General features: G+C 40.5%; 2 protein-coding genes across 3 annotated transcripts; one reads left to right on the plus strand and one right to left on the minus strand.

Annotated features, from left to right (window-relative positions):
- Window positions 1–7,582, plus strand: LOC136441018 (cysteine and histidine-rich domain-containing protein 1-like). 2 transcript variants are annotated; one of them, XM_066437254.1, is made up of 10 exons: window positions 1–131; window positions 1,024–1,261; window positions 1,662–1,889; window positions 2,160–2,262; window positions 2,471–2,593; window positions 2,814–2,879; window positions 2,998–3,123; window positions 5,231–5,587; window positions 6,052–6,177; window positions 6,524–7,582. In XM_066437254.1, exons 1-10 carry the CDS (start codon window positions 65–67, stop codon window positions 6,650–6,652), a joined length of 1,563 nt encoding a protein of 520 aa, XP_066293351.1. In that variant the 5' UTR covers window positions 1–64; the 3' UTR covers window positions 6,653–7,582. The 2 variants fall into 2 exon arrangements, with proteins under 2 accessions (XP_066293351.1, XP_066293367.1); XM_066437270.1 differs by having other exon boundaries at window positions 5,255–5,587.
- LOC136441445 (all trans-polyprenyl-diphosphate synthase PDSS2-like) lies at window positions 7,583–13,434 on the minus strand. The gene is made up of 6 exons (XM_066437761.1): window positions 12,686–13,434; window positions 12,211–12,378; window positions 11,336–11,534; window positions 9,415–9,666; window positions 8,872–9,000; window positions 7,583–8,664 (listed from the first exon to the last, which is right to left on the minus strand). The coding sequence occupies exons 1-6, from the start codon at window positions 13,165–13,167 to the stop codon at window positions 8,473–8,475; spliced, it is 1,422 nt and encodes a 473-aa protein (XP_066293858.1). The 5' UTR covers window positions 13,168–13,434; the 3' UTR covers window positions 7,583–8,472.
- Between the last annotated feature and the right edge of the window lie 127 nt (window positions 13,435–13,561).

A 13,561-nucleotide genomic window follows, 5' to 3' on the forward strand; every position in this document is an offset into this window, starting at 1 on the left:
AAATGATGACGTCAAGCCGGTAGGTTCCATTTCCGGCACTTCCAATTTCTGCGGCGAAAGCAGCATGGCGGAGGTTCTGTGCTACAACAAGGGTTGCGGCAAAAAATTCGACCCTAAGAAGAACAATGATTGTAAGTATTGATGTCAAGTATCAGAGGAATAGCGTAGCTAATAGAATATGTCTGAAAATATGGATATAACGTCAGGAGAACTAGATAAAGTGAGCGAACAGTGTAGGGATTTTTCTGGAAGGAATGTTGGGAGGGGGGCTCGGAAGGCACGAGTTCTCGTTAGAGTCGTTGTAAACTTGAGCAGCAGCATCATATAAGGCTATAACGCGTGCCCGATTTCCTATTTGATAGATTATTCTTGGCATCAAATTTTAGAGTTTACCGTAAGCAAATCTGTCGTTTTCCATGTTCTTTGCTTGCCGGTAAACAGATCGATCAGGTAGAAAATGAGTTTTAGAGTAGACGTCATGATCATCAGCTGACCTCCAGTTGAAGTTCACCCTTCAGCCATAACGCTAGTAACACTGTTTGTTCGTTTTGTGCAAGGCATTTTGTGTTCCACTGCCCCATAACAAAAAAGACAAAGGCGCTTCTTCCTCCAACGGATGATGACCAAATATGGTGATTTCTCCTGTCAAAATAGAAATCGTCAACACAAGTCAGTGAATGTTTTGTCATGTGTGCTGGGCTTCGGAGCTATTGAGTTTCTAGTAAATGAGTACTTCTTAGCTACATTCAAGCAAAACTTCCCCAATTCAAGTGTCCTAAAAGCACAGAAAAGGCCTCTTTGGACCACCAAAATATGCACAACAAAAGTGCCTGATCGAGATACACATTTATCAATTGAAGCAAAGAGGGGTCAGTCTTGTTTATAACCCCAGGGTACTTTTGTATGCATAACTGATTTACATATCGTGTGAGAAAGATGATTAATTGGTTCATCAAGTCTTTGATTTATTAATTTGACTATAAGGTCTTTGATTCATTGTTATTATTTTCTGTATTATTACAGCTGCCTGCACCTACCATGCTGGTGGGCCCATCTTCCACGATGCCCAGAAAAGTTGGTCCTGTTGTAAAAAGAAGTCTACAGACTTCACTGTGTTCCTCAACTTTCCCGGCTGCACAACTGGACGTCACAGCAACACCAAACCTGTGGAACCTGCAAAACAAAACTCAAATTCAGGAGACAGAAATGAGGTTAGAGAATTCAGGGCACCCTTGCCCCGGGAAGTGACGGAAAGGCCCAGGTTGGTAGATGCTTTTCTGAGCTCGAGAATTATTTCAGTTTGTCTAGCTAATTATCTAAGAATCTGTCTGAGAATAATCGGCCTAAATGATAACAAAATCTTACTCTTAGGTAAGGTATGCATTTATTTTTGAGCGATTATTAAAAAAGATGTTGAATACTATTAGGAAGAAAATTAGTTGCTGTATGCAGACAACTACTAGTATGCTATATGCTGTATGCACATGTTGATAGTGCATCTGTGACAGTGTAGAAAGTATTTGCAACGTCAGGAGTTGTTGAATAAGTGTCTGTATACAAAACATTTTCATGTTCTGACACAAAACATATTCCTTGAGTCGTCACTCTTATTCCAAGATACAATGAAACCAACAGCTTTTGTCTTTTCCCTTTGTCTCCAGCCCAAAGGAGCCTCTACAAAGGTTAAAAACCACAGTAGGTGCTTCCCTGAAACAGGCCTTAGCTAAGCAGAAACCAGCAGAGGAGGAATCTGAAGAGAACTCTGCGGCTGGGGAGGTGTCGGTTGGAACAACGTGCAAAAATAACGCCTGTAAGAAGACGTACGAGGATGAGCAGAGTAATGAGGAAGACTGCTGGTATCATCCTGGCACACCTACCTTCCATGAAGGGTGAGAGCTGACTATCTTTATTAGCATATAGACCAAGATGAGACCAATCAAATTATTTCTTGAACAATCATATTTCAATTCAAGTAAACAACGTTTGTACACAAGCCCTGAAGGTTACATAATAGATGATAACTTTACAGAGCAAATAACAGAAACCGTTGAAACTTAACATTTTCATCCACATCACCAGCACTAAGCTTCTTGATTGTACTGTTGCAGCTACTGAAAATGTATTATGTGACATGACATGCTGGTATTTTGTTTCTCCAGTTATAAGTTCTGGTCCTGCTGCACCAAGAGGACGACTGATTTTAATGAGTTCCTGAGTCAGGCGGGATGCAGTAAAGGCAAGCATGTCTGGGTCAAGGAGGAGGTAAGGTTGTCACAAGATAAGGGATCCTGTAGCTGTACATTAAAGATCTTTGTTACAAAATACAAAAAATGGAATTTGGTACTCATGATCAAAAGATGGATGAGAAGTATTTGTTTGAGAAACCTTTTTCAGGTCTCAGACCGTCTCATGCAAGAATGGAACAATTGAAGTCACTTTCTCAAAATGCTTGTTATCTTTTTCCCTTCAGGGTGACACGAAAAACGTGGCCTGTCGCTTTGACTGGCATCAGACAGGAGCTTTAGTTGTCATCTCAATCTACGCCAAGGTCTGTGACCCTGAGAAAACATTTGTGGAGGCCAACAAAGTCAGGGTGAGTTCAGCCGAACACTATTGTCATTGACAGGAATGATTTGTACAGTTAAAAACTCATTGCATACATTGTATACTGTGTTATGTAGTTATTGGCACTTTTGTATGGAAATGTAGTTTTTTGCATCAATTGTTTTGTGTGTTTTCTGTATACATTACTTGGTCACCCACTTGGGCTCAAAATGTTCTAACACAAGTGTATTTTGTATGGTATGTTGCAGGTGAAGATGAATGTTGTATTTGACCAGGGGAATAGTCAGTTCCAACAAGACGTCGTACTTAGAGGGGTAAGTTCAACACATCTGTTATCATTATCATTATTGTGCCTTCTTTGAGAGTAGGTTTTCCATGAAATGATATGATCTTGTTTGTGTAAATCTGATGATTTTTTTCCCATTGTTTCAGATGATTGATGTAGAAAAGAGTTGTGTGAATTTACTGGGGACAAAAGTGGAGGTGAAGTTGAGAAAATTAGAACCCGGGAGCTGGGCAGGTCTGGACATGCCCGGAGAAGTCGACCTGGATGAGGAGGTATGATGTCCAGCAGTGTGGAAAACTACTCACCAAGCACGCGACTCCAGGGTGCATGCACAGGACTTAACCCTCCTAACACTTCAGTTGGCTTGCACTGTCAAAACACAGTCAAAACTGCCCAAGAAGACCACTCAGGGGACCGATAAAATCTGGACAGGTGGTCACTATAGACAGGATTCTTAATGCTTGTGTCGACGGGAAAAATTATCTAAGGGACCACCAAAAAAGTGGTCGCTTTGGTCAGGCATTGTAGAGGTGGTCACTTGTACAGATTTGACTATTTATTTGGACAGTTTGATCATGCTTGCATTCAGGGCTTCTGCTCTCTTTCTATTGCAGATTTTGAAATATCTACAAGTGTGGGATTTAGCCACAAGGTATTGGAAAAGCGTGCAATTGTGGAGATACTAGTATCCAAAAGTTCATAAGCATGTCAACTGGAAGGAAGGATTGAAAAGTGGAAAAGGGAGAGAATAAAAAATGTTGCCACTAAGAAGAAATTTACTCCCGATGGTTGACAGAAAATAAAAGCAAAATAAACTATGCCTTTGAAAAGAATTCTGCTCCAGCATTTTTGTGTAATTTCCTCTTCACAGTCCTTGCTGCTTCATTCCTTTTGCTAAAGTTTTAGATTATGACTTCTACTAGTTCTGTGGACACATGAAAACGTATCCAAATGCAGCAACTGATCAGGTGATACATCAAAACCTGTCTTCAAGAATATTACAGATGCAGTTTTAGAAGGAAAGAGCAGGAAGAAAATACACAGCTCTTTGACTTTGTCAGCCACACTGTTGTGATTGACAGCTGCCAGCTGAGTCCTTAAAGCATTTGCCAAATCAAGTTATGACAGATTACCTTCATGTGAGATTGTTTTGTACATTTGAAAGAAGCTTGTAGTTAGTGTACAGTATAAAAGCATTGGCTACTTTATTACAAGATAGAGGCAACTGAATAAAGAATTGAAATATTAGACATGGATGTATAAAACTAAAACATGAATAGTTGTCCCTTTCTACAAATGTGTGCATCCTCATACAACTCCAGTCCTTGTACAACCATATCTTAAAGATGTTTTTAATCCAAAATCAATTGTTGACAAATATGTAACACCTTATGAATGAACTGTATAAACGGACAAACTACAACTGTACATGTATGTGTACATAGGATTTGTGGTCAAAGCTAAATACCTTTTGAAAAAAGAAGGGAATAGTATAGATTTTTAAGATGAAAGTTTGAAATGAAAGAAAATTCTGCGCACAGTTTAAGAGAATGGGGGGGAGATCTTCACCATTCTTGTTTTCAATAAAGAAATAGCACCGCTTTCTCAGTTTTTGTGCAGGTGTCAGTTTTTGATGAGTGATACTAACAGGAAACATGTAGTGAATTTTCATAGATGTTGTGCATCACAATGTTGCATTTGGCAGCCCTTTTCCATTTTTGGAGGCTCAGTTTTAGTTTTGTGTTCTGTTTAAACCATTAACATCCTACTGTACATGTAACTTCCTATGCATAGCTCTCTGTACATTTTGGTGCTGTGCAGCATCCAAAATTAAGTATAGTCCCATAAAAGCATACTTTCAGGCTTTTGTAATAAATTCCCTACTGTTCCATATGATTGTTATTGATGTTTTGGAAACTGACTGCTGTCAATCACAACAATGGTGAAATTGCTTTTGTTTATTGAAAACATACGTAAATATGTGTATATTGCTCTAAATATCCAGTGGATGTTCTTGGCACACAGCATTTGATACACTAGATAACATTGCCAGAATGCATCTCCTTTAGAAGACTGGCACATGGTTCCTTTGTACTACCCTGCATGCACCATGGACATAACTTTGGCTGTTCTGTGTTATTTAGTACTCTATGTTTTACCTGATGTTTGAATATGTTTCCAACTTTTAATGTTCCTTGTTTATCTGTTTCTTCTGTGCCTACCCCTTGTGTTGTTATGCCTCCATACTCCTCTAAATCATGTCACTGGTTATGTAACTCTCTCCACCATCATACATGTATCCTAACAAACTAATCAAATTACATTTCATTGCTTGCAATTCACGTCTGTCCCAATGCTTGTTCACATGGCTTCTCCCAGCATTATTGGCATGATTATCTCCAGAACCAGGAAATGGAGCAGGGAATGGTCGACCTCAATGTCCAGGCAGTGGCCAATGAAGTGGAGGAAGAAAGAGCCGATGGGAAGAAGACCTTTGTTGTTAGGAATCCTGAATCATCGGCAGAAGCAAACTCAGACAAGAAACCAAAGAAGCCCACGAAAGCTGAGGAGAAGAAACCGCTGACGAACGGGACGAAGTCTACGAACGTCAAAGAAGTGGACAGTATTGATGACCTGGAAGCAGATGTGCCGAAGATGTCGGATATTACCAAAAACTTCTTCCCAGGTCACATGACTTCAGAAGATGACCTTGAGGAGCTTCGTGAAATTCTTTCGGTAAGTGATGAAGATATCACTTCATGAAGAAAGGGAAGAGATATTTCGGTCAAGTCAGGCAACTTAATCTTGCATCTCTACTGTATTTGAAGTGATAGGATGGACAGTGCCAAACATCTGACAAACTTACCCTGTAGCCCTTCCATCAAAGGGCAGTAGACGGATCATTTTAGAATTTTACACACAGTTTTTGTGTGGCTGAGTGGTTAGGCCAGCAGACATGAGATTCAGTTTCAATCCCCGGCTTGACATTGTGTCCTTGGAAAAAGCCCCTTACACCACTTTCCTCACTGCACCCAGGTGTAAATTGGTACCTGGTTTCAGTTGGGGAGCTAAAACAGAGTAAGAACTTGAAGGGGAGGGATGGGCTCCATCCTCCAATAAATACAGTGCTCAAGACACACTGCCCCACAACCGCACAAAGGCTATGAGACCTTTATCTAACTTTTTACCTTATCTTCCAGCCAGAGGAGTATGAGGAGGCAAAGATTGCTGCCCGTGAACAGCTGCAGCTGATGAAGCACATGGAGAAACAGAAGTCCCTGAAGACAAACAACCAGAGCGCCTGGGAGAAAGCGCAAATAGCAGAGGTAGGAACACCCGTTAGGCAACATGGTTTAGCAGGTGCATTTTGTTGATGCTACCAAACTTGTAACCAGATGAAAGAGGGTGATTGTACCTCTTGCTGTTCCCCTTGCTGTTCCCACCTTTTTGCTTTGCACTCGTTTTTGATCTTGTACTCTTGCTGTTCCCACCTTTTGGTTTTGAAGTCATCTTTGACATTGTACCCCTTGCTGTTCCCACATTTTGGCTTTGAAGTCATCTTTGACCTTGTACCCCTTGCTGTTCCCACCTTTTGGCTCTGAACTAACTTTTGACCTTGTGCCACCTTCCATCTTCAATGTCATAATATCTTTGCATCCTGTACCTTTCCAGAGGGAACAAGATGAGGAGGAGGCGGGAATGAAGGAGGACATCACCCCAGAAATCGAGGAGATGAGACAGAGCATCAGATCCCATCAGAGAGACATGCGATCTGCAGACTCCGGCAGCAAGAAAAACTAACCATATTTTGTTATATTTATTGAAAATGTTTTCAAACCCTGGCTTTGTATTTCATGGAAGTGCATATGAAAAACAGACCAGAGTTTAACATGTGACATTTTACTGCAGATCAAAACTAGAATCCTGAAGTATGTGGTTGCAGAGAGATGGTCCCTTGAATACCTGACATTTTACTTTCACAGTTTAAGAAATTTGCACATCAGCAATTCTGCCACCTCCTACAGGGCCATAAAGTGCCATTGTTATGCCAAAAATATTATCAGTCAATTGTGATTTGTTTATGTACTTGAGTTCTTGGGTTCTTGTTTTCTAAGGCCTACATACTCACATCTATAGTGATTATGAAAGTAACTTTCTCTAAGTGTTTGTGATGATGATTTAAACATACATGTTCGTGTAGAAGAATGTTGAGAATACAAAGGAATGCTTGGGTTTGTTTTGAATATCAGTTTTGTTGCAACTTAAGGTATGAGAAATGGCAATATCCGAAAGGAAAACTCTAAGACTAGCAAATCATCCGTAGTTTGTTCTTAGTAATGTGTCTTTAGTGTAGGTATGTACTGAGTGCAACATCTTTGAATCTCAGCTGAATCAGACATACTGGTGTAATGTGAACATAAGTAATCATTGAAGACAATCTGTTCTGTATTTCTGTTGCATTGAAGATTGTTTCATACTGTGTAATAATCCCGGAGAATGATCTCTACTTTTTGGACATCAAAAATTTCCGAATTTAACAAGAATAACTTATATATTGTCTTCAGCATTATGATTTGTGGTGACCATTGGCGAAACAGCTGAATGGGACAAGAACAATGCATCTGCTTGAAGATAATGTAGAGGTATTTTGTGGTACAGTAACAACATGATCTCTTAGATAATGATGAAGTATTGAATCTGTGTTAATAAAAGAAACAAGGTACAACAAGATGCAGTGTAAATTTTAATTTTTTGTAGAACCTTATCTATAGTGACACATGTAAATGACATTTACCATTTGTAAAATTCAAAAGGAAAATTATGGCAATGTAGAATAGTTAATTCTACACATGAGCTAGACTACACACATATGGCACAACAATAGTACGGACAAAGAAAAATTCTAGGACTATACATGTATTACACACAGTGCACATGCTCCTGAATTCTAGCAATAAACCAATTTGTATTATGTTTATGTGAGCAGCATTAGATTTCCTTATTCCATTACAAAACAGGACACTGAAATCACTGTACCAAACTTTCACTTTAATATTTCTTAAAATCCCTTTAAGTTTAACATATCCTGATGCACCAATTTATTCATTCATGATATAGTTTCCATAGCCAGAAGTCACTACAACTACAGCTATGAAAGAAATAATGAAACCATGTTATCAGACACTAATATTTCAAAAACTCATCTTTTCCCAATAATGTTCCATAGGTACAGACTTTATGAAATCTCTATAATGCATTTGATGACCATGTCTTCAGGATATAGAGAATGCATTAAATATAATGCCACTTGACAGTAAAATCAATGTAACACACAAGAACCCAACTTTGGAATAAGAAAATACATGTACTATATAAACACAAAATACCAAACATTTTCCTGTAAAAGACTGATTAAGGACCAGAGGTATTGTTTTAACAAATACATGCATGTACCTGTAGATAGCTACCAAATCTATTTCAACAGTGTCACCCAAAATGTCATTGTACATTCACTGGTTTGATCAATATGAAACACTGGTTCTCTCTTGGCCTCTTTATACAAAAGTAGTTATCTAGTTGCTTTGTGTTTTTGATGGTGTGAATGATAATCCTCTTGAAGCTCAGAACCTTGTGACAGCCCTGGTCATGTTCTCAAGAGCACTTTTAGCCTCCGACTCCTGAAACACAGTCACCGCAGCGAGCGCCCTCTGGGCATGGTCGTAGCACAGTTCCTTAGCAGCGTGGATTGCAGGACCTTTCAGAACCTCCAGGCGGAGCTGCTTGTAGTCAACTTTCATCGACTTGTCTGAAACCTTGGTTGAGAGGAAAAATCTTCATGTTAAATTAAAAGTGGATAACATTCCTGATGGATATACTGAATGCAGTACAAAGGACAAGGTACTCAAGCCAAAAGAAGACTAGCATTTTATAAGGCATACCATACCCAAATTTGCAGACTTAAACATGTGAAGTTTCTGTTTCGAGACTACTTGACGTTACTGTAGGATTTTTGTACTAACCTGAGTGATTTTGTCTGTGACTGCCGCCCTCCCAGCATGCTCCATGTGCAGCACCAGGGGGGCAGAGGTCAGGGCAAAGGGCATGTTGGGGTCACTGGTGTCGGAGAAGGGCAGGAGGTCAGCATGGAGCTGAAAAACAAAGAGATAACATTGTTATACACACATTCAACGACAAAACAAAAAGGGGCATCCTTCCATCAGCCCACGCAAAAATAAGAAGGCTTGAAAAGACAGGTGTTCCCAATATGTACAGAATACAATGTGCATGTAGCTACAGTTGCTGACTTTTTTGTGACTTTGGCGTGTAAAGTAGAGTGGACTCATTCCTCAGCTAACCAACATCTACTGCAATGCAGTCATTCCTCAGTAAGACATCTGGATCCACATACTAGTAGTTCTGGTTCAGAACTTCAACACCAGTATCATCAGTGACTCTGTTACTTTGGGTTACAGTATGTCAACCTAATCTCAGCTATGGGCTCATTTATAGACCAAATTTGATCTAGTACAACAGAATGATAGAGAGTTAAGACTACTTTATACCCTGTGAGCCAGCCCCATGTGCTTCCCATAGTTGTAGGCCTTCTTCTGTACGTCCAGCCGATGACCGGCCAGCATCATGGCGGCCTGGCAGGACTTGGCGATGAGACTGGCCGAGCAGAGGAAGGTGTGGTTGGTCCAGTCCTTGATGGCCCAGTCCTTATCTGGCAGGAAGGTGACACCCTGGTTGTCCTGCTCCAGTAGAAAGGATCCCTCCATCATGTCTGCAATGGCACTGGACACAATCTCCACAACCTACAGACAAGGGGCAGAAAGAACCTACATTTGTATCTTCAAATGCCATATACAACCTTCTTTTGAATATCAAAGATACATGAAGTTTGTATAGTCTCCAATCATTTCCATATCAGAAAATAGAAAGTTAAGGCATATGTATTATATGTGTAAATGTAAATGTTGACTTGTTTATTTTCTCATCCAAAAAAGACATTTTCACTTTTTCATTGAGAGGTATGTAGACTATCAGAAAGCTGGGCTTTGGCTAACAATAAACAATTTCAAAAGCATACTTTGTCAAGCGTTACAGTATTGACAAAGATGCTGACTTTTTGTTCCTTTAGTGAGAAGTTCAATTTTTCTTACACCTGCCTACTGCCTATGTGCTCAGGCCAGAAACTGGCCCCTTGCTTTCCAGGAGGATCCTCCATGTAGTCCTGTCCCTTGCCCTAGCCTCTGCTTCCCGACTGTTTAAGCCCGTGTCCTTCACAATTTGGTCTTTCCATCTCTTCGGTGGTCTTCCCCGGGGTCTGGGGGTGGCGAACTCCTGGCTGTAGGCTTTGTACACTAGTGTTTGTGGGGGTCGTCTTATGACGTGACCAAACCACCTCAGCCTTCTCGTCTGTACCATTTCCACAATGGTCTTTTTTGCCCTGAGTTTGGCTCTGATTTCAACATTTGGTATGCGATCATGGAGCGTGATGTAGAGAATTGCCCGTAGACATCTCATTTCGAAGGCTAATAGGAGACATTCATCTTTTTTAAGGTCCAAGTTTTAAAAGCATATGTAGCTATGGGGAGTATAAGTGCCCGAAAGAGGCCCACTTTCAGGCATCTACTGATGTCCTTGCGGTTCCAAACTGTTTTTCTTAGTCGACCAAATGCTGAGGCTGCTAGAGATAACCTTCTCTTGATGTCAATTGTGGTACCGGGAACAACACTACCAAGGAAAACAAATTCTGGGACCTTCTCTACTACTGTACCCCCTATGCAAATGTTTTCTTCTGTTTCACTGGAGATGACTTTACACTTTGCAGCATTCACTTTCAAATCCCACTTTTTGCATGCAGCTTCTAGCTCATGCGTTGAGAGCTGCAATTTACTGAATATTGCTGCAATAAGTGTAGTGTCATCTGCATACCTTTCCTCTGTGGATAGGTTATCATGAAGCTGAAAGGTAGGATCAAGACTTTTCAGCTCATCCATTACAAACTCCAGGAACATATTGAAGAGAACTGGGGACATAAGGCACCCCTGTCTGACCCCAACTCCAACTTGGAACCAATTTGTGATTTGACGGTTAATTGTAATTGCACACTGTGTGTTCTTATACAACTCTTCAACTATGTTTACAATTTTACCATCTACTCCTATTGCCCTCATCATTTTCCACAATGCCTTTCTCCAAATAGTATCAAAAGCAGCCTTAAAGTCAATGAAGTGTAAGTGTAAGTTGACCTTTCTCTCTCTTGCTTTCTGTATGATTTGTCTTACAACAAATATGGCATCTACTGTGCCTCTTCCACTTCTAAAACCAAATTGGGACTCCTTTGGTTTCTGTTCTATCCTTCATTCTGTCTAGGAGTATTCTAGAAAAAACCTTACCTGGGATAGAAAGGAGCGATATGGCCCGGTAGTTAGCGGGGTCCATCTTCCTTACACTGTGGAATCTAAAGCAATATTTCACCTTTGTGTTCCTGAGTCGAGCCAGCCCAGTGCATGCATTAGCCAGTAGGAAGTCTCCACTCAGCACAGCCATCTTGTTTCCAAAGGTCATGTCGTCAACTGTTCCATCAGCAGAGGTCACTTCCTCAAGGTTAACGACCCCACGGTGCATCAGGTATGCCGTGTGGATCATCTCTGTGATCTCTGCAAGACTCCTCTGGCTAGTGGAGCAGAATATAAAGCAGATGATATTATGTCAACAGAAATGTTAGTATGCTTAGTATACATCATTACTTGTGTTATTCCCATGGATGTCAATGGTCAATTCACTGACAGAGAAAACTTGTTATTTTTCAGAAAGTAATTACATGATCTTACAAGACAGCACCCCAAAACTACACATAATCATCTACAAAGCAGAATATAAAGCAGATGATATTATGTCAACAGAAATGTTAGTATGCTAGTATACATCATTACTTGTGTTATTCCCATGGATGTCAATGGTCAATTCACTGAGAAAACTTGTTATTTTTCAGAAAGTAATTGCATGATCTTACAAGACAGCACCCCAAAACTACACATAATCATCAGTAAAGTAGAATTTGCACATGGTCGTTTATATAGCAGAATGTTTCTTGAATGCATATGTTGAGAGGCTTTCAATCCTTAATGATGGTATGCAGTTCAAGGCTCTGTAGCTGAAGATCCTCTTAGTCATCTGAAACTTTACACAAAAGTTCATCTGTGTTGGTAAACAACATTATGAAAGAAGACTAAACTTTATATGACCAACACTAAGATTTGGGCAAGTCCCATTGGGAGTGTTGGTCCAATAAAGTTGAGTCTTTCATAATCATAATCTGAAATTTTGGTTTATCAGGTAGCTACAAGTACCTTCGGTAGATGCCAGAGACCATGGACCTCCCATTGCTGTCCTCCTCCTCATCTCCCTCCTCCTCCTCCTCCTCCTCCCACTCCCCACCTGGCCCTGCAGCCTTGGACACCAGTAGCACCAGTAGACCCCGGGTCTGCATACTGTTGTTACCATCATACACAAACCCCCTGAGAAATACACAGTCAAGATGTTGCAGATGTTTTTGCTCAGTAATATCTGCTACCATTACAAAATTAATTTGTGAAATCGGCAGTATCTACTGTAATTAGTGGTGGTTTTATGTTTGCCGGTTTCCCACTCCCAGTGAACGTTCAGAAACTCATCATACCGTGAACATATGCTCTATTTGACTATGTGTGTTGTTTTAACTACAAAGTTAAAACACTTGCAAACACCTTCTTTCCCCTCATAGTCATGTAGTGACTGTCATACAGCAAAATAAAGTCCTGGGAAACTTAAACCGAATTACAGTACCTTGCTGTCTTGAGGATGGGGTGCTTAGTGCCAACAAGCTTCCTCAGGTGCATGGCGACGTTGGACAGCTCATCACTCAGGAGGTAGCGTAGACTCATGAAGGATGTCGGGTAACCCACCACTTTCTCTGCATCTGACAGGGCTTTCTGCCAGTCCGACTTTCGTCCTGACGGCCACATACTGACCGCGCGGCTTTGCAAACCACTGTCCTCATTGCATATCAACAATGGAGGATTGTTCTTGAAATCCCCTCGACAACCAAAATGAGAGGCAGTCCTTCGATGAACGTTAAAGGTAAGGTTGAAAGGTGAACTGGAAACTTTTTCCAAGGGTTTTTGGATTGCTAATACCTGATCTGGTAGGTTCCTACGACTACGAGTCAGGCTTGTCGTAGTCCTTGCAGTCTCTGTGGCAAACGTGTCAGACAATCGAAGAAAAGTCGGCAAAGCCGTCCTGGAAGGAAGTCTTGTTGTCGAAAACATAGTTGTGCGGATACTTGTTGTCGTCTGCTAGCAAACGTGTTACGTGACCCCTGGCTTGTGCGCGACACGGACAACTTAAAACACTCAATCCAAGATTATTAACGTAACACTCCTAGAAGTTCTAGTATCCTTCATCGACAATGTATAGATTGCACGTAACTGGAGACTGAAAATTGAGATCTTTTCAGGCAAAAAACGTAGTAAGTTGTCAAAAATTTGCTCCTGGTTCCGCCATGTTGGAAACGTCATCAACCTTCAACTTTGACCCTTGCAAGAGCGCGGTGAATGAAAAAAAAGTGATCGATAAGTTCCGAAGATATACAGTGTCTACACAAAACAAAGGTTTTTAAAATTATAAGATATAAATTTGATGTTTTTAAAGAATTTCTTGAAT

Source organism: Branchiostoma lanceolatum, chromosome 1 (assembly GCF_035083965.1).
Source record: "Branchiostoma lanceolatum isolate klBraLanc5 chromosome 1, klBraLanc5.hap2, whole genome shotgun sequence".
NCBI classification, from domain to species: domain Eukaryota; kingdom Metazoa; phylum Chordata; class Leptocardii; order Amphioxiformes; family Branchiostomatidae; genus Branchiostoma; species Branchiostoma lanceolatum.